General features: G+C 35.0%; 1 protein-coding gene across 3 annotated transcripts in view; it reads left to right on the top strand.

The window, feature by feature from the left end:
• The window catches only part of SPAG1 (sperm associated antigen 1), a 45,589-nt gene that overhangs the window by 19,768 nt on the left and 6,439 nt on the right, over nucleotides 1–19,382 (top strand). For all 3 annotated transcript variants that reach the window (XM_054191328.1, XM_054191330.1, XM_054191329.1), the window contains 7 exons: nucleotides 1,768–1,930; nucleotides 7,206–7,634; nucleotides 8,021–8,120; nucleotides 11,080–11,232; nucleotides 15,642–15,817; nucleotides 17,579–17,720; nucleotides 18,622–18,748. In XM_054191328.1, the coding sequence (XP_054047303.1) occupies nucleotides 1,768–1,930; nucleotides 7,206–7,634; nucleotides 8,021–8,120; nucleotides 11,080–11,232; nucleotides 15,642–15,817; nucleotides 17,579–17,720; nucleotides 18,622–18,748 (1,290 nt within the window). The remainder of the gene's footprint in view (nucleotides 1–1,767; nucleotides 1,931–7,205; nucleotides 7,635–8,020; nucleotides 8,121–11,079; nucleotides 11,233–15,641; nucleotides 15,818–17,578; nucleotides 17,721–18,621; nucleotides 18,749–19,382) is intronic.

The following is a 19,382-nucleotide window of genomic DNA, read 5'->3' as shown; positions in this document are numbered from 1 at the left end:
AAGGTCAGAATGAGTCCTTGTACTACTATTACTTAAGCTATTTAGGGGAGGACTGGTCCATGCCATTTCATTGGTATGTTCTTTGGGTGTTTTGTGGGTTAGAACCCAGTCCTTGGATTTGGACTCTACGTGTCCTGAGAATCTTCAGTATTAGGCAGTTCTGATACTAAACTGCTCTTTTCCTGTTAATTAGGAGTCCATCATACTGCTACCTTCCCAATTTCTTTATGTATGACTTTTGGATGCTGTGCAAATGCCTCATCTCCTGAATTCTGTTCAGCTCTTATTGTTGGCACATTTTGAGCCACCGACAGCTTCTTTCCATGGACTTATTTGATCATTGCTATTGCGTGCACCAGTAAGACAAGCCTAAGCCTGTTATTTCAAATTCACTACCTACATACAGCGTTTATCCCTTTTAGGGTGTTCTTGGAGCTAGATTTCTGTCCAGAATAGTTGCTGAGTTTCACATCAACCAAGGAATCAATCTGCCTGTTGGTTTGGGTTTTTCTTCCTTTCTTTTTAAACACCTGTCTCTCTAGATTTGAGTTCTAAAGGAGCTTTTGTGTTTGTTTTTTTTCTTCTGTTTACAAGACTGAAACACTAAATAGGCTGTGAGTCTGTGTTGACAAATTCTGCAACAGTCTTTGTGAAAAGATTATCAAGTATGCTGTGCTGAGACTTCTTATAGTACCAGACATAAGATACTTACTCATTTTGAGCACACTCATCCAGAGATCCAAATACATTAGTAGCTTTGCTGAGCAATGCTTCTGTAGCTGAAAGCAGATGTCTGTACTTTGTCCTTATCTGTAACAGCTATTGCGCCTTGGCTGAGACATCTAGAGGTGACAGAGTGCTTGGCAGGACATTTTTTGAATTGCTCTTTGCTTGGAGAATCCTCAAAACCCTCTTGAGCTAAATATGAATGTATGGTACACATGCAGAGTGAATGTTTATGTGCGGAGTCACTAAAATAAAGGTAAATTGCTTGTCAGTAACTGGAATTCTTCAAGGTACTTTGTCTACATGAATCTTGCTTGTTTCTGTCCTCGTTTTATCTTTTTTTGAGGAAATCAGTACTGAATGTCACTTCCTTGTACAGCATTGGATTAAATTCAGAATAGTGCATAATGTTGGGTGTGTCTTATTCTGCTCTCAAAGTGTAAGGTGCAGTTGGAGGGTTTTTTGGAGTAATCAAAAATGTTTATGGAATGAGAAGCTGTTTGATCATCTAATTTGCAGTTCTTACAAGAGGAGCAAACCTTTTCATTATTCAAGAGCGTCCTTCTGCTACACTGCTAGTCCTAGTTCTGTCAGTTACACACCTCCATCAGATATCCATCGGACACCAAATTCTCCATGGCATAAAGTTTGATAAACTGATTTTAGGCTTTTTTGGAGAGTCTGGAAAGACGCTGTTTTCCACGTGTCTCTTCTGAGTAGACCATGCCAGATACCACACTAGTACAATCTACTTTTTTTCCTTTAACTTTTTTTTTGCTTAAGCAGTTAATTCGAGAAAGGTACTTATTTATTTGTGTAATATCTTCTGAGTTTCTAAGAGAGAGAAATTGAGTGTTTTGGTACTGACTTTTGGAAAAAGTCACGTTTAATTCTCTGTTTTTATATTGGTAACATTTATCTCAATAGTTCTTCAGCATCTTATGTGGATTATTTAACAGAATGTATTTTCTTTATATAAAGTACCATTTGTATACCTATAAAAAAAAGGCTTCTGCTATTGCTGGTTTTTCTCTGTTGCAGAAAAATCTGCTAGAGATTGAAAAGAAACTGAAAGGTTTAAAGCCTGTATCTGAGACTCAATGCAAAGGAAAAAGAATACTTATTCAAGATATAGAGGATTCAGAAGGTGATGAAGAAAGAGGGGAAAATACAGAAGAATGTGAAAGATGCAGCAGAGATAAAAGTAATGTCATGTCATTTCCTACTTAATTTTAACCAGAGGAAAAAAACATTTCTTTGATATTGCAGTGTTTATTCACACAATTCATCTATATTTGCTTGCAAAGAATTTTGCCTGTTTGAAGACTAAAATTACATTCACTACTTAAAGTTGATCTGAGCGTGAAATGTAGAATCCAGTTTTATTACACGTTTGGAATTATTTCTATAACGGGTATAACAGAGACAGATGGAAAATGTTGCTATAAATCTCCTACTTTCCTGTGTAATTTTATACCTGTCCTTTGATGTGGACCCAGTTGGGAATTTCTTCTGGTGTTAGAGAACGTTTTGTGTTCCTTAGCTCTTTTTCTCACACAGCTCTTCTGCCTTCCCACCATCACATTTTTCTTCTGCATTTTTTCTCCCTTGATTGGATCAAAGGGTGTGAAGTGGGACAGCAGGGGCTACTGAGGCTTGCAATGGCAGGTTGCTTTTAGATTCAACTGCATGTCTGGGCTCCAGCCTGCAACACCATAACATCCCTGGGTTGATTTTCACCCTTTCTGTTGGCTCTTTAAGGTAATGTAGCGTGAAAACTGTGGGTTTTGTGTTTCCCATGGCCTACGTAGTTCTTTATCTTGAATTTAAATCAGTCTGTGGGTTTTCCAACTTAATTGTGAATATTAGACTGTATATGCCTGATTTAATAATGCATTATTTGCACACGTTTAAGGAAAATACATTTTTCAAAATCAGTAGGTATCCAATAAGTCTTCTCAGCTAAAACCCTGGAAGAAAGGATGGATCATGTCCCTAGCCTTAAATATTAGTTAATTTGGGGTTGCTTTCCGTTGGGAGCATTCAGATGACTAATTGCCTTCTAGCTCCATAGGAAGACTCCCATTCCATTGATGAAAGGTTAGGCTTTTAAACATAGGGAAGACTGCCAACTGACGTCAATGTCACGTGTGTTCGTGTGATATACATAAGTATTTTTGAGATGTAGGAGGCAAGCATCTTCATAGATTACTCTGTGTTTTAATGTACAACTGGAAACAAATATGAACAGTTATTGAATAAATCTGATCCATTCTGTCAACGTAACAGCAATAAGTAGACTAAGCATCCTATACATCTTTTCTGTACATCTAGACATGTAGTCACAGTCAGTCCAGTAGTCCATGCAGTCCAGTCATGTAGTTACATTTATTTCACATCCTAGTTGGCAAGCCTCATGCATTCCTACTAAACTTATAATTTAGAGATTGGAAGAAAACAACAAATTCATTTTTTTTCCTTTAGCTCTGAAGAGTTGATTTCTCATCTTTGAACAAAACAGTCTAAATCAAGAGTGTAGTGTCTCTTCATCTTCTATGTATCTGAAAGCAAAAGTAAATAAAATCCTTTTTGTACAACAGAAATGGAAAATTGCTTATGTCCTGGAGACTGTAAAAACTAGTATAAAGGTACTGTAAAAACTAAAAATCATGTATGTACTTGACAAAGTGCCTGATATTTTGACATGTTTAGAGAAGTGATAATCTCAAGTGATAAATATGGTTTAAAGATAAATAAAATAAATATATTTTAAATAGCCCCTTTTAATTAATAAAAGTTTGATTAATTGTGTTCGATTTACTTGATCTATTACAATAATTTAAAAAAAATTGTAGTAAACAATTCTGAAATTTAGTAAATATTTATTTGTAAAAAGGAAAGTGCATTTAAAAAAAAAGCCTAAGTTAGCTTTAAAATTAGTATTTCTCAACCTGTTACAAAGTTGACAACAGATCTCTCTTTAAAAGATGTACTTTGAGTGCATACAAGAAACCTCTTAACAGATGAAGATATGTTTTGTGAGTTGACCATGGGAAAAGTTGTTGTGTAGAGTGTTTTCTTTGTGCATGGTTTATTTATTACATTTTAGAGGTGAAGAGAATACTCTTCTTCTGAATGAAACCTTTTTCCCAATTCAGGAGATGTATTTTTTTAATTTTTGTATGTGTCCTCCTGTTTTCTACACCTTGAGATTGCTGGTTTGGTACACTGACACTTGATACTGAATTATCAGAGAGCCTCTTCTTCCTTTGTATTAGATCCTTCATCTGACTTCTAGTTTTGCTGCCTATGTGGTGTTATATTTACTTGATGTCACAGCAGTTGGCTACAGAGAATTATTTTTTTCCAGTCTTTTTTTTTTTCCCCACAGAGAACAGTAAGGTTTTAGAATTGCATTTTGATGTTCCTGATTTGTTGAGAAGCAAAGTTTATTGGGTAGGAGGCAATTAGAGCTCTTTCCTACTCAAGCGATCAGTTGTGGTTGCTGTTGTATTGTCGGCATTCCTGGTATTGCTTTCTGCTCTTCTCTACCGCTGAGGCTCTAAGATAATTGAGATGTTATCTCTTGATTAATGCTTACTGGCTGCTCTGTATCCTCACTCACTTGGCCTTTATGCCATATATGAATTTGCACCTACCCAAATCTTAATTTGTAGTAATCTCTATGACTAGAATGTGACTGTAATAGGAAGTTTCTTTTCCATTGTAGCCTTGAATAATTGACAGTGTCTGTTCTCCTTATGGTTAGAAGCCTTATTGATGAGGTCTTGTATGAGGACATGTGGCCACCTTGTTATCCAATATAATAGTTATTCTGTATTCCTTGATCCTCTTTCTAGTATGCTTGTTTATTTGCTTTTTTTGAATTTTAGAATTGTAAACTCTCTGAAGAAGGAGCTGTCATTTATAATTAATTTGTATAGTGTCCAGCACAATAGGGCCCAACCTACTGTGGCTTTTAGGCTCTATTGCAAGCTAGCAATATGAGAATTTAGATCATGTTAAAAGAAACGGCATTGAAAATTAAATCTAGAATTGCATGTGTAGTGCATATCCTGAAGTTAAGAAAAACCCTCAATTACTGTGTCAGTATAAATGTTAACCAGTAAATCTTTTTTCATTCTATATGAACAAAGACTGCTCCTAAGCAGTCAGAGACCAGAGTTATTTCAGAAATCTGCTCATTATATGTTCTGGCTCAGAACAATCCAGATACAATCTCAATCAGCTAAACCAAGAACATGTAATACAAAACAGATATTTGGTGACCGTGTGTGGAGCAAAAGCAAAAAAATATTTAAAATTATGAAAAATTAATCTGTAGAGATTTGGACCATTCCAGTTGCCTTCCTATGTAGCTAGTCCAGAGCAGATTAAAGACTTGGTAATGTTTCCTGGCTTCTCTATGATTATATGAAATTCATTGTGAACTAAACTTAGATATGTTGCTTTTCACTCTGCCACCACTATTTTTGTGCCATGCTTCTGGAGGATAAATCCTTTTTAATTAATTTTAAATGAAAGGTGGTGATGTCATCCATTATAAAAAAAAAACCACTTCAAATATTCGTTTTGGAGTATTCAATGGCTTTTGTTTTACGACAGTCCTTCCATTTTAAGTTCGTTAGTTTAGTACTAACATGAATTCTTTCTAGTTTGTATTTGTTGTCATTCTGGTCAAAATCGTATCCATGCTTTTCAGTACCTTTCTTTAACTTGTCTTTGGAATTTATGATGTACCTAGCTTTTTTTTTTTTTTTTTTTGGAAAAGCTCATAAGCGATGTTTTATTTTTTTTAAAGCAAAGCCCAGAATATGGCTTTCATGCATACATTTCTCTGTAGAGACAATACAGGAATATTGTTTATGTTATAAACACTGAAACTGAAAGACAGAATTATTTTTGAGAAATATATCTGTACAATTTTGTGTACAATTCTGTGTGTTTACTCACTGCAGAAATATTTAGGCAATTAGCATAACCTGACAGCTAAACAAGTTAATTACAAGTATTCTTATTTTCAGTGGGACTCCAAATGCTATAAATGTTTCCTGTTTAATCCAAGGTTGGTTCTGTGCACTTCATCTTCAGCAAATTTTCTCTTGTAATCAGGAAATGTTGACATTCACATTCACATCACACGTTATCTGCCTTTCTTGCTTTTTCTTTGTCTCTCGCAGTTGGGACGCTTTTCAAGAGTTTTGCTGTTTTGATGAATTTTTTCTAAAAACTTGTCCTATGACCTGTTTGTCTGTGACGTTTAAAATTGTGTTTTCTTTTTTTCCTTTTTTTTTTTCTTTTTTTTCCCCCCATAGAAGGTATACATAATATTCTCTGTTTTGGTGTATGTAACGTAAAAGTATTTTAGTATGTATCCTGAGGAAGTTCCCACTGTGGAGTTTGAACTTATTATTAAACGCAGTATTTCAAAAACAGAGACCGCAACTAGGAAGGATGCAGTTGAAGCTTTGGTCTATTAGGCACTAGAGAATCTATTGTTTATAAAATCTCATTCTTTCCCAACCTGTTCAGTTTGATTTCAGTAACATTTTGTGCATTAAAAAATAATTTCTGTAATTTGGAACGACCTGGAGTTCATCCGTATTCAGTCAACTTCAGAAGTTTACTTTGAGTCAACTGGAGGTACCACTCCAATATATAAGGGCATGGAAAAATTCTGTTGGACAGATGAGCCCATCAACTTAAGGGAAGGTGAAACACCAGCATCATAATTGATAGTACAAAAACACGGAGTTGCCTTTGTGCGACTGGTACAATCAGGAGTCAGGCTTTCTGGTGAAATAGATGCTTGAATATTGTGGTGGTAATCTGTTGGGAATTCAGGTGAATAAGGGAATTATATAGGTTAATATCTGATACTCTTATTGTATGGGTTTTTTTCCTAATTAAATTAATAATAATGAAAATTGAATGATCTGAACTCTCTATAAGGGCTTTTTGATGTTATGTTTAAATGAAACCCTTTTGAGAATGATTTATAAGATTTTATCCCTCCTATTCTATGTTATATTTGAGGAGAGTTTTGAAGTGTGCACTGACACTGGTTTGTTAGCTGTGTGTTCTAATTTTAATATGCAAGCATTTTGATTTGGTCAGGGAAAATCAAAGTATCAGTATTGTAACAGCCAGTATTGAAAGAGTTAATTTCAAGGTGAACTCTGTACCATTCTGACACTACGAACGGGGGTTCACAATGTGCCAGGCAAGGAGGAATGAGATTTCATTAGTTCCATGGTCTCAGTGATAATTCCAAGTTACATTAAGGAGGATTTTTTCTGTGTTCTTGGAAGTGTTTTCTGAGGAAGATAGATCTTTGTAACATTAAGATGCCTGGAGGATTTGGTACCGTGTTCTTTGGCTGTACACCCCTCTTTTGCCAGGACGATAGTTTCTTCTGATGATGCAAGCTCTAACTCAGCTCATTAACTTCCTTGCAGAAATTGGCGTGCCAGTTCCAGGAGAGGCGGCTGCTGGGGAGGCTGCCATGGGGAACGCGCAGAGAAAGTTTCACAGCAAAGGAGGTGCTAGTAAGGCGGAAGGCAGAGAGACACAGAAGCAGAGGGAGTCCACTGAGAGCGGATTAAAAAAAGGCACATCGGAGAAAAAAACACAAGAGCGTTTATCCGACCATGAAGGTGAAGTTAATGGTTATTTACAGAGTGATCAAAAGAGTGAAAGCTCTGAAGCTGAGAAGATCTCCGGATCTCAGGGAGCAGGGTCTCAGTCGGCTGGTGGTGGCAGTTCTACTTCACTTCCTCCTACTGCAGCAAAACTAAAAAGTGAAGGAAATGAGCTGTTTAAGAGTGGACAGTTTGGAGAAGCTGTGCTGAAATACTCGGAAGCAATTGAATATGTCATCGATTTAGGTGAGTGCAATACTTTATACTTAAATCTAGGATTATTGTTTAGATTATTTAAAGGAATTACAAATGAACTAGCCTATCCCTGGATTTTTGGCAGGAGTTGCTGTGCAGTAAATTCTTTGTCATTATCAGTAGAGGATAATTCACATGGTACAAAATATAGGAAGATGAGTAAAATAATCTGTTAACTTCCTTGGGGCAGAGCTGTTAGTTTTTATTTTAAGTGTTGAATAATTACATATTCTAGGTGACATGATAAAGGAAAGCTCCTTACAGCTTTGCATTGTCAGCAAACTGCATCACTGCAGTGCACCTTACAGCATGCAAGTGTTTAATTCTTGAATGTCATTTTAGTAATGGTCTTTGATTTTAATTGTGACTTCTTTTAGGAGAACAAAGTCCAGCTGATTTAAGTGTCTTGTACTCAAACAGAGCAGCATGTTATCTCAAAGAAGGCAACTGCAGTGACTGCATCCAGGATTGTAACAGGTAAATTGCAACTTCCCATGTAGAGCAGCAACATTCCTGATGATGATTAAACATTTTAATTGATACATTGTTATTGCAGTTTGACTTAGAACAATCCAGTAAAGTCTGTTTCCCTGTCTAAATGACAGGTATCTTTGTCAGTTATGTAAACAACCACATGGAACCTAGGAAAGGAGTAACTTTTAAATTATTGCCTTACTGTGTGAGGGCAGTTATTGAGTTTCTTGAGTACACAGAAATGGATAGCAGGGTTAAAATTTTTAATATAAAAGCAGGCTTCCTTTAGTGATGTTCTGTAGTAACTCATATGTAAAAGCTTTGTAAAGCCAGATGCTTATCACAGTGTTGGAAATTGCTTTCAGGCATGTGTACGGTGTATATTTGCGTGTTCTCTGTGTTTGGTTTGTTGTCTTGTTTCGTTGTTGGTTTGTTTTTTTTAAATATACACATGACATATTTATAAACAGTAATTACAGCTGTTCAGGAATTGAGCTAAAATCCTTTCTGCTTATTGTGGCTTTTAAGGATACAGGAGTTAGAGAGGATCAGACACTTTGAATAACTTCCAAAACACTGCCTTCCACTACAGTATTACTGTATTTCTAGATATCCTTTTTTTATATTTTCATAGATAGTGTTAGTAAGACTGAGGCTTAAGGTGCAAAAAAGGATCCCAAGACAGTTAGAAATCATATTAATGAATCAGTTGGTTTTTTTACAGCACAACCCAACTGTTAACCCCACAAAACTAAAAATAAAGTACGCATATAACTTTGTGTTAACCAAATTTTTGACTTACTGTATATATTCCACCTGATAGAAAAGTTTTATGAAAATGTCATCTGAAAAAATTTACTTGTTAACAGTATTTTGTTAAAACAGATGTAGAACCAGAGGCAGCTGGTTGATAAAACAAGATGGCATACTTAACAGCCATCACATTTTTCTGTTCAGTAGGTCTGAAGTATGTAAGATTTCAACTCAAATCAGTAATACAAAGGATTTGGGTTTTGTATTCTTACCAATTGGAAGCTTATTTTCTTACTATTTAATGATAGTGTCCGTAATGTCGTACATATTTTTTGGATACACAAGGACCCATGATTCTTAGTGAGCACAACAGAGGTAGAAATAATTTAGAGACTGGGAAACAGAACTGCAAAACTGCAAACACAAATGAATTAGGCAATGTCAATTAAATCTTCTCTAGGCAACATGACATAAAGGATCACCCATGAATAGGTTACCTGATTTCAAAGTAAAAATGGTGTAGTGCTTATATTTGTGATATAAAAGTAAGTATTGAACATTTATCTCTTACGAAGTTTTAGCTATTTAGGGCTTAGAAGTGTATCAAAAACTCTTTGCTGGATCTCTCTTTGTCTCAAGACTCTGATTTGGAGTCTTTGATTCTTGTTACAGAGAGTGAAATAGGACCCCTATGCACTAATGTTATTTTATTTAGTACTGTGTTGTGGTTTGGTCCCTGGCTGTATTATATTTGCATTCTACCCTGGAAATGTCGTTTTCCATTCCCACTGATGCTATTCTTCAAGTAGTCTTGTCTTCCCCTGAATTTATTTATGGTTGTTTTTTTCTTCATTCTTGATGTTAGGAACCTGAAATTGCATTAATATTCTTCTAAGTTACAGAATGTCAAGCATTTAGGAGGAGTAATGCTGCAACCGCCTCCTGGGCTCATAAACAGGAGCACAGCCAGTGGATTGAGGGAAGTGATTATCCTGTTAGACTCAGCACCTGTTAGACAACATCTGTGATAAATGTGTTGGTTTTTTGGCTTCCCAGTACAAGAAAGATAGTGATCAACTGGAATGAGTTCAGTGAAGTGTCACTGAGGTGGTTGTGAACTCCAGAGCACTTGCCTGGACATGAGAGGCCAAGGGAGCTGGGTTTGTTCAGCTTAGAGCAGAAGGGCTTCCAGGGGTCTAAACAGCAGCCTTCCAGTACCTATGAGGAGATTATCCAGAGATCCTGGCTCTTTCTGGTGCAGTGCATTGTGGGAGGACACAAGACAACAGCCAAAATTGACCCACACAAGGTTTGGACTGTGTATTAGGAGAAACCTTTTCCCCATGAACAGTGGTGGGCATTGCAACAGGTTGCCCAAAAATGTTGTGCAGAGATTCCCTTGGAGGTTTTCAAGGCCCAACTGGATAAAGCCCTGAGCAACCTTGTGTGATCGCAAAGCTGACTCTTACCTGTAGCAGAAGGTTGGACTAGGGACCTCTCAGCCTGAATTACTTCATGATTCCATGAAATCTGACTAGACGCATCTTAATTTCAGTACTTCAAAGTTTATCTCTCTTTTTCTTTAGCAAGAATCATTGATTAATAAAAGGTAATCTCAAATAAATAAAACCTTTGTCGCCTGCTTCTTAATATTGCTGGAAAAGCGCATGGTGTTTGGAAGGAGTTCTGATTGCATAGTGTCAGGGATTGAGCTCAGTGTTGACCAGGCACACAATCAGAAAACAGGCAAGACAAGCAAAAACCTAAAAGCCAAAAAAAGACAGGTGTATATTCATGTCTCACTAAATGTATTTTTTACATGCATACATTAGGAAGAAGAACTGAAAATCATGTAGACAAAAATACCATATACTTCAAATCCCCATAGATCTAGGCATGACTTAAGAAAAATAGCTTTTGCTCTTAAACAGCTGACATTACATAGATCTTTCTTGGTGATGAAAGCAGTTTTCCAGATAGGGATTTGAGTAGCGTAAGTTGTAGTAAAAGCACTGACAGTATCATAACTGCATGTCATTCAGGGTATTAATATAAACCACTTAGTCCCATTTTCCTTGATTATGTTACTGTAAGGCCCATCTGAAATCACAAAGTTGTTATGTATAGTTGTGTATATCATAAAACAGTTTTATTAATATTATTTCAATTACTCTGTTTCAATTCTGCGTTTTTCTTTTGTTTTCTCCAGAGCTCTGGAGCTTCAGCCATTTTCCCTTAAGCCTCTCCTGCGACGAGCAATGGCAAATGAATCCATGGAGCGGTATCGACAGGCATACATTGATTATAAAACAGTCCTACAAATAGACAGCAGCATCCAAGCAGCAAATGATAGTGCTAATAGGTAACTCCACTTACAAATTTTCTGATACTCATCCAAGTAGAAAAATAGAATTCAATTTTGTTTGTTTTATATGCTCCCTCTGTTCTGTATCCCTCAGGGGCAGGGTTGTCACAACTAGTGCGTTATAACTAGAGACTGACTGTTTCATTTAGTTGTTTCCCCGTAGCTTCACAGTTTTCCTCTGCCAGCAGTAGGTCACTTTCTGTTTTAAAAATGTAATATTTTAAAGGCTTTTTTTACTGGCTCTTCAGCTTGTTTTCTTTCCTAACTTGTATTTGTTGCCATGTAAAGTAATACTTTAAGGTCCATACCTTTTCTCTGACATGTCTGTTTCCTTTTCATATCAGCAGTCTTCCTGTGTCAGTTGGAGATTTATGTTAAGTGTGAAACCTTCTGTATGCTGCAGTTGTGTAAACACTGAAGTAGCTTGATACAGTGGTTAGCTACAAAGCTTAGAGGTGTAAAAAATATATAAATGTCATTTTTAAATTACGTGTTAATACATCCAACATTAATTCTTGATGCCAAGACAGACATCTCAATTTCTATAATTTTATTTTAAGAGTGTAAAATTGAGTGTATACACACTATTGTAATTGCGTTCTCATTAACATACTGCAAATACTTAAATGTGTGAATGATAGGATTTTCCACTTCCTTTTCATTCCTTTTTTCTTTTAATGGGCAAAAAAAAGTATTTATGAAAGCAGACCAGCCATTAATCGTTGAGCAGGAACCCACATGCATGCAACTTTTAACAATGGAATCTAGTAACTTTTTTTCTTTTTAAGGCAAGGCCGTGAGCGCTTACATTATTACTTCATTAAAAAGTCCGTAATATCTTCTGCTTATTTGACCAGAGGTGGACAAAGGAGATCACAACACTTTACTATCTCCTCTTAGGAGTCTTATTTTTGATAACACAACAAATTGTTACTGATCTCCTGTATCTATGCAGATAATAGAGCGCTTGGATTGGTGGGATAACTGCTTATCCTGGTATCTGTGTGATTAATATACTTTTTTTTAATCATCTTGGCTTATTTTATCTGCAGATACTCTTTTCATATTTCTCCTTGACTTGTAACTTACCTAGTAATAAGCTTATTTCCTTTTTTTCCCTTAACACTCTTCCTTTTCTCCTCTCTAGGCCTTCCTTATGTTTTTAGCTTCACTGCTCATTACTCTTTCCTCCCTGGCAACCCATCACCTTATTTCAGCTGCTTCTTCCTTCTTCTCTTCTGCTGGTAATTCATTTTTGCTTGCAAATTCTTAGTTTCTAAAGCATAGACCTCCCGCGTAATTGAAATTTTACTATAATTTATTTTTTAATATTTTATCATTTATGAATTAAACTGAAATTGTTTGCCAAAGTATTCATTTTCATTTCCAAAGTAATAGACTTTTTAAAAAAATAATTTTAACAAAAAATGTTAGTTCCCTTACTGCCTTTTAACTGAAAGGGACAACCCCAAAATGTAATTTAAATTTTTTTTTATACTGCGAATATCGTGTCTTAACAACCTGCTTTTATTGGAGGATTTCTTTGGTTTTAAGTTCCTGTGGGAAATTGGATGGTGATGCTGTATGAAGCTGACAGGAAAAACTCATCATCCTACTCGTGTCTAAGGGTTTGACAAATTGTGTTAAGGCTTGTCTTTCTGTACTTACCTAACTAAGCAGGCTTTCCAAAAATCTTAGAATCAAATGAGTGTTCAGTCTAATATTTCTAATAATTCTCATGTAAAAAAGAAGTAGAATTTTTAATATAAAGCCTTTACCTGATCAGTTTGCAATCAAAAGGAAATAATTAAGAATGTAAGTACATACTTTTATGAAAAGTGAACTGAAAACAAGTATAAAGAGTTATTTGAGTGTTTATCATGTTGATTAGATGATACTGGTTATTGGTGTTACTGGTTACCCTGAGGTGATTTTTAGATAAATTGAAAGGACTGTTGCTTGTAATGGTCTGTGCCAAGTTGCAGGAGAATTCATTTCAAGCACACTTTTAATTTGCGTCAGTTTCCTACCTTTGTGAACATCAATGAATTCCTACTTTGTGTATTTTAATTTCTTCTTGAGTGAGTATTTTATTATTTGCTGTTAGAAATACAAAAGCTCTATGTGGGACAATGTGTTTATGCATTTCCCTTTACTAAATTGGAGTTTCATTCCAGTTGTCTCAACTCCCTTAATAGAAGCTTGCAAATTGCATTAGATAGGTTGGAAGCTTTTATCACAAAGTCCAAGTATTGTACTGTACAAAGAAATCTGTGATAAACTCCAAAACTGCAGGATTGTTGGGTCAAGTTTGGGTGTTGGTGGTAGGGAATGAGTGTATTTGTCCCACCTCTTTCATAAGATAACTGTGCTTTTTAAACTAACCATGGCATACAGGTATGAATTTTTGCAAAAGACTATGCTTAGGTTATTATATTACAAGTTGATTGATCATCAAATACTGCAGGATCCTTTCTGTTTATATTGATGAATTAGATCTGGTTTTTTCTCCAACTTTTAAAGCCCATTATGATAAATGGAGAAAAATTAAATGGAGTCAGTGGGACCACAGTTTATTGTAGAATTATTCTGCTACTTTCTATGGGAAATACAAAATGTAATGAATCGACTTTTTAACATGAAGTGTACAGTTCTGTTCTCTAATAAAATAAGCTGAGGAAATTTTAGGGCTGTTTAATTTTATGATGGTGTGCCACATTTTTCTTAACAATTTAATTCAGACTATCATTAAATCCCAGAAGTTTTAGTACAATTAGAACAAAACAGCACTTGAATAAGCCGCTTCATTGGTATGTCCTACAAAAATACTGCTTAGGAATGATACAGGTAGAGGAGAGCCCCTGGAAGGGCATACGCAGCTTACACACAGAAAAATATTATTCTTGTTCATTTAGAAAACAAGTAAAGCAACTAGATTGTACTATGAAATGTGATATTCTGTGTATGAAGAAACTTCCTTTCAATTCAAAAATACAAGAAATGGCATGTTTCATGCAGCATTATGTAATACATAAAATCACACATTATATAGCTCTACAAACAGCCTTTTTAGACTGTATCATTATTTAAACTATTCTGGTAATTTCTGTTTTAGAATAAAGAACATTAGAATAGGTGCTGCGTCTTGTATTTTTTTTTTTTCCTATCAGTCCCTACTGGGAAAAGAATTTGTTCCTGAATGCTCTGACTCTGTTGCCATAGTATTATACTGAGGCCGTTTGTTTGTTTGTTTTACAGCTGTTATTCAAATATTTAAAAAGAACAAAACTAAGAAGGAACACTTGATTGGATAATTTATGCTCATTCTGTCTCATTCATGTCACATTCAAGGTTCTTAATTTTTTTTTTTTTGGATGTGTATTCATCTAGTATGTTTTTTACACCCATGTTAGGTGGAAATGCACCTAAAATACAAACTTTTATTGGTTTTTATTGGTGTTTATTGGTGATAGCATCAATGTGGCTTCCTTTACTACTCAATTCAGAATTTTCATTTGTTAAAGTAGATATTAGACTTATCATCAGTTGAACTTGACTCTTGAGTTCATTTTGAGACTACAAGATGTTTATCTCACTATTATTCTCAAAATTGATTAATATTTGTTTGTTTTTTTAAAAAAAACACACTAGAAAAATTGTAATGGAACCATGAAATCTTGTATGGCTTTGATCATTATGTTTGCTTAGGTCTTTCTCCAAAATGTATCACAGCAATGAGAAACTCCCACTTGGATGGATTTTTGGATTGAACCTCTCATGTACGAAATAGTTCACCTATATATATATGTGTTGGTTTAGGAAAGACTAAGCAGTTTTTATATATTTTCTTAGTATTTTTTAGTGGGGATAAAGAATGATTGATTGACGAATTTCTGACTGTTCCATAAAATGCAACTTAATACCTACTTTATGACCTGCATTGGTTATTTAGAGAATTGTTGTGTAAGAGGTTTCATTTGACATTGGCAAATTTAGGTACCACACTGTCTGATATTGTAATCTACGCTTGTTACAAATAACATCTATGAACAGCTGAGAAAAGTAAACAAAATAATTTTTTTTCCTATTTTTTTACTGCATGTAGTAGGCAGCATTTAGAGCTTAGTTGCAAAATCAGTCATTTAAGTATTTACAGATCATGCTGAAGTCAGCTGCTTGTTTTCTAAATGCTAGCATAAATACTCTAAAAAGTTGAAAAAGTCTAAATCTCAAGTGAGTGCAATACCATTGACTGATGCGACAATCCTTTTTTAAATTAGTCCTAAGGATAATGGTTCAGTTGTTTTTTGAACAGTTGGAACATTGCATTATTTAATTTGGGTGTAAGTTATTAAAGCATGAGTTAAAGATATGAAAGTCATGTTGGTGCGGCTTTTCTCTTTCAGAATAACAAAGACTTTAATAGATCAGGATGGTTCCAGTTGGAGGGAGAAACTGCCACCAATTCCAGTTGTCCCAGTTGCTGCCCAGCTACACAGGTGGGATGGAGGAAACTTTACTTCAGAGGATAAGCCAAAAAGTACTACAGATATCACCAGAGAAGAACAGTTGCAGATGGATCGTATGTATAGCTAATGCAAATATGTAGACAAAAAAGAAAATGGTTTTAGTTGAAAAATGGAATACTATTTAATGATGTCAAAGAAGCTGCTTTAGAAAGTATTTATCAGAGGCCCTTGTGAAAAGCTGTTAGCTTATGGTCATTTACATGATTGGGTTTTACGTGCTTTATGGAGCTACAGTTATGGTAAATGTTTTTAAGCCAAGTGGTGTGGTTTGCAGCATATAATTTCTGAAATTATATAAAATAAAAGAAAATACAGCAGAAATACTCATCGGCAGTATATTGAGTCCTATCACGAGTATCAGTAGTTTCCCTGACATCATACTACAGTTGTAACAGTTTTCTCCAAAAAAACCACCACCCAAACAAACACCCATCCTCAGTAACATAATCAGATGCATAATCTGTAGTTGTCACTTAATTTTTTATGAAAGCACTCCTGATTTTTAATTTTTTTTTTTTACGCTGGATTCTAACTTTGACAGTGGCCTTTTAGTAGTCACCTTTCACAGATGTTAGTTCTGGACTTGTTTACACATAAGCACTGAGTGCTTAACTCCTTTAGGACGCTTTCTTCTTCATGACCTTTTTTCCCTTCATTGCAGTTTCCATTTTTCTCCTCTAGTAAATCAGGTGCAAGAACCTTTCTGAGTTTTTATTGAGATTAAACATTCTTTTTGGAAAGGCCTTAATTGTATGATTTTTTTACTCAACTATTAATTGGTTCCCCTTTGAGTTTATTTCAATATAAAGAAACGTAGTGCTGAAGATAATCCCTTGATTAAAACAGGGAAGGCTGCAATACATAACTGGGTTGCTGGCCAAATATGCAGCAGTGATGGGTTATCTGTCCATAATGCATTACTGCAATAATGCATGTCCTCAAATAATCTGCACTCTTGGGCACTACAGATTTAATGACTTTACAGTGATCTTTCAGATAGCATTGAATTTATTTGTACCTGATGTAAAACCACAAACAACTTGCAAACGTGTGTTGATGAGAATTGGACGTTTTTCTCGAGAATACGACATAGTTCTAGAAACTTGTAATGTATGATTTGAATAGTAGTACATACTAGATTTCAGTAATGCTGCAGAAAATTATTTTTCATTTAAGAAACATGAGGCATGTTGGTGTATAATTTAAGCTGAATTAAATTGATAAAAATCTTTCTCTACTTTTAAAAACGTCCAGTTGCAAGTATTTTCATTATAGTTGTTATCAGTATGTGTCATTACTGAATCATCAGTCTTAAGGATTGGGCAGCCATTGGGTTTAACTTTTGTTTTTTTTCAAATGAAGTAGAAAACTGGTATCTTGCACAACTGTTGCTATTAAACATAAATGCTTTGCTTGAAAAGTGCTTTTTGTTGATTGTACTCCAGGCTTTTTCTGTTATTATGGAATACAACGTGTTGGGTTTTTATTTCAATATGCAAGCAACCTATTTAACCTTTTAAGTAGTAAATTTGGATCCATATAACCTTGGGTAACTTTGTTAAGAGAGAGAATTTGAAGATCGTTGTAGTGAAAAGTGCATAGATAAGTGGGTCCTGAGAACACTAGTGATCATGTTTTAGCCGGTTAGAAAAGTTAACAAAACTGGCCATCGCGGTCTTCATGAAGTGCACTCCTGCACAGACCAATAAAGATACTCCAGTTGTCAGGCATTTATTCTTAGTCTGGGTAGATTATTCAGCTACCCTTAATGAACTGACCTTCTTACGTAACACTGTGATCCTTTCGTAATGCAGGTGAGAAAGCTGAGGAGAAGTTCAAGACATTAAAAAATGAAGGGAATGATTTTGTAAAAAAGGGTAAATATGAAGAAGCTGTAAATAAATACAGCGAATGCATGAAGTTAAATACCGAGGAATGTACGATCTACACTAACAGGTAAAGATGTAAAATCTAACCCTGCTTTGTGGGATCACGATAGTTGTATTTTCTCACTGCAAATAGAGATATCGCATCCCTTCAGTCACTGTTGTAAAAAAAGGATTATTTTTTTTCCTACTTGGTGAGTGTTTCTAATAACAAAATCAATTTTTTGTTAAGCCACATTACTTTCCAAGGGGAGTAAGTATTAATGTCACCGATATATATCTAAAAATCTTTATATAAATAGAGTAAGCAATAGTAAAAGTTACAATTAGCGTAGCATTTTGCAGCATTTTTTCAGAATACTGGTATGATTTTAATTTAAAACTAACATGCAGTAGCAGTATGTCAAATATGAAGAGAAAATGTACATTATGAGAGAATTAAAGTAAGAACACGGTCATACAACAGCATTATTTTAAAGGTTGACCTAATTCTGCAGCATAATTCTTTATTCTGTAATCTTATCAGCTTTCACAAACTAAGAAGGATTTGAGTAGGCCAGTACTTGAATAGGAGACTTCCAAGTAATAATTAGGTGCAGAAAGCAGTATTGCTTATTTAATCTAGAGCACTTTTTTTACCCAGAATGGCTGTATAAAATCCAGTACTACATCAACTACTCTGCTATCATATTATACTAACATAGGTTGTGCTTTTAAAATACTTACATATCTGCCTAACTTCAAGCATTAGTCATACTTGGAATTTTGACTTTTATTGCAGGAATTGGCACTCTCTAAATCCATCCAATGATGTTATTAATACTTACTGGTTTTGATGTACTTTAAAAAATACCACATTGAGACTGAATTGTGTGAAGTATTGTAATTAACATTGATGAGTCAGGTGCTGTTGGCACTACAGCACTGTAGAATTTACTTATATTGCAGTGTATTCTGTTTTTCTGTGTTAGAGCTCTCTGTTACTTGAAACTGTATAAATATGAAGAGGCTAAGCAAGATTGTGATCATGTTCTTCAGATAGAAGATTCTAATATTAAAGCTTTTTATAGAAGAGCGCTAGCATACAAAGGATTACAGGTGAGGAAAAAGAACATGGCAGGTATTAAGCACTTCTAAACTTGCTTATCCTCTTCAAAGGCAATCAGGTAGTTGCAGTCAATGGGTGAATACAAAAAAAGTGTGCAGTGCTGATGATTTATTACTTTGTAGAGTATTAGACATACATAAAATATTACATAAATATTTTTGCAACATAAAAACCTGCACGTTGACTTGTAATAATTTGAGAAAATACAAGAATATTGGAATAAATTAGGTTTGACTGGAGATTGGTTAAGCAAGTTTCAATTCTGTTCTAATGATCTAATATTCTTCTGGGTATCCCAGTCTGTTTTTTCTGTCAGGGTTTTTACTATATCTTTACTGATGACAAATGGATTCTCTCCAAGTCTGTCTTCATCTGTCCAAACTACAGTCTGAAGCTGTCTTTTGGCATCTGCTCATATTTGAGTGCTTGTCATATTAAACCAGGGTTTTAATTATTTTTGTTCTCTCTCTCTTCCTTCCCCAAACACGTTATGAACCTTTGTAAGTAATCTACTTTCTCACTCTCTCGACAGTATCGGTAATTAACCTTTCCCTTTCCATCTGCACGGTGGTGGTGGTGTCTCTACTGCACTCATCTTACACACTGGTTTTTGAGTATCCTTTT

This window comes from Rissa tridactyla, chromosome 2 (genome assembly GCF_028500815.1).
Source record: "Rissa tridactyla isolate bRisTri1 chromosome 2, bRisTri1.patW.cur.20221130, whole genome shotgun sequence".
Taxonomy (NCBI): Eukaryota; Metazoa; Chordata; class Aves; order Charadriiformes; family Laridae; genus Rissa; species Rissa tridactyla.
Note: the sequence above shows the minus strand (reverse complement) of the source record. Positions and strands in the feature narration are given on the sequence as shown.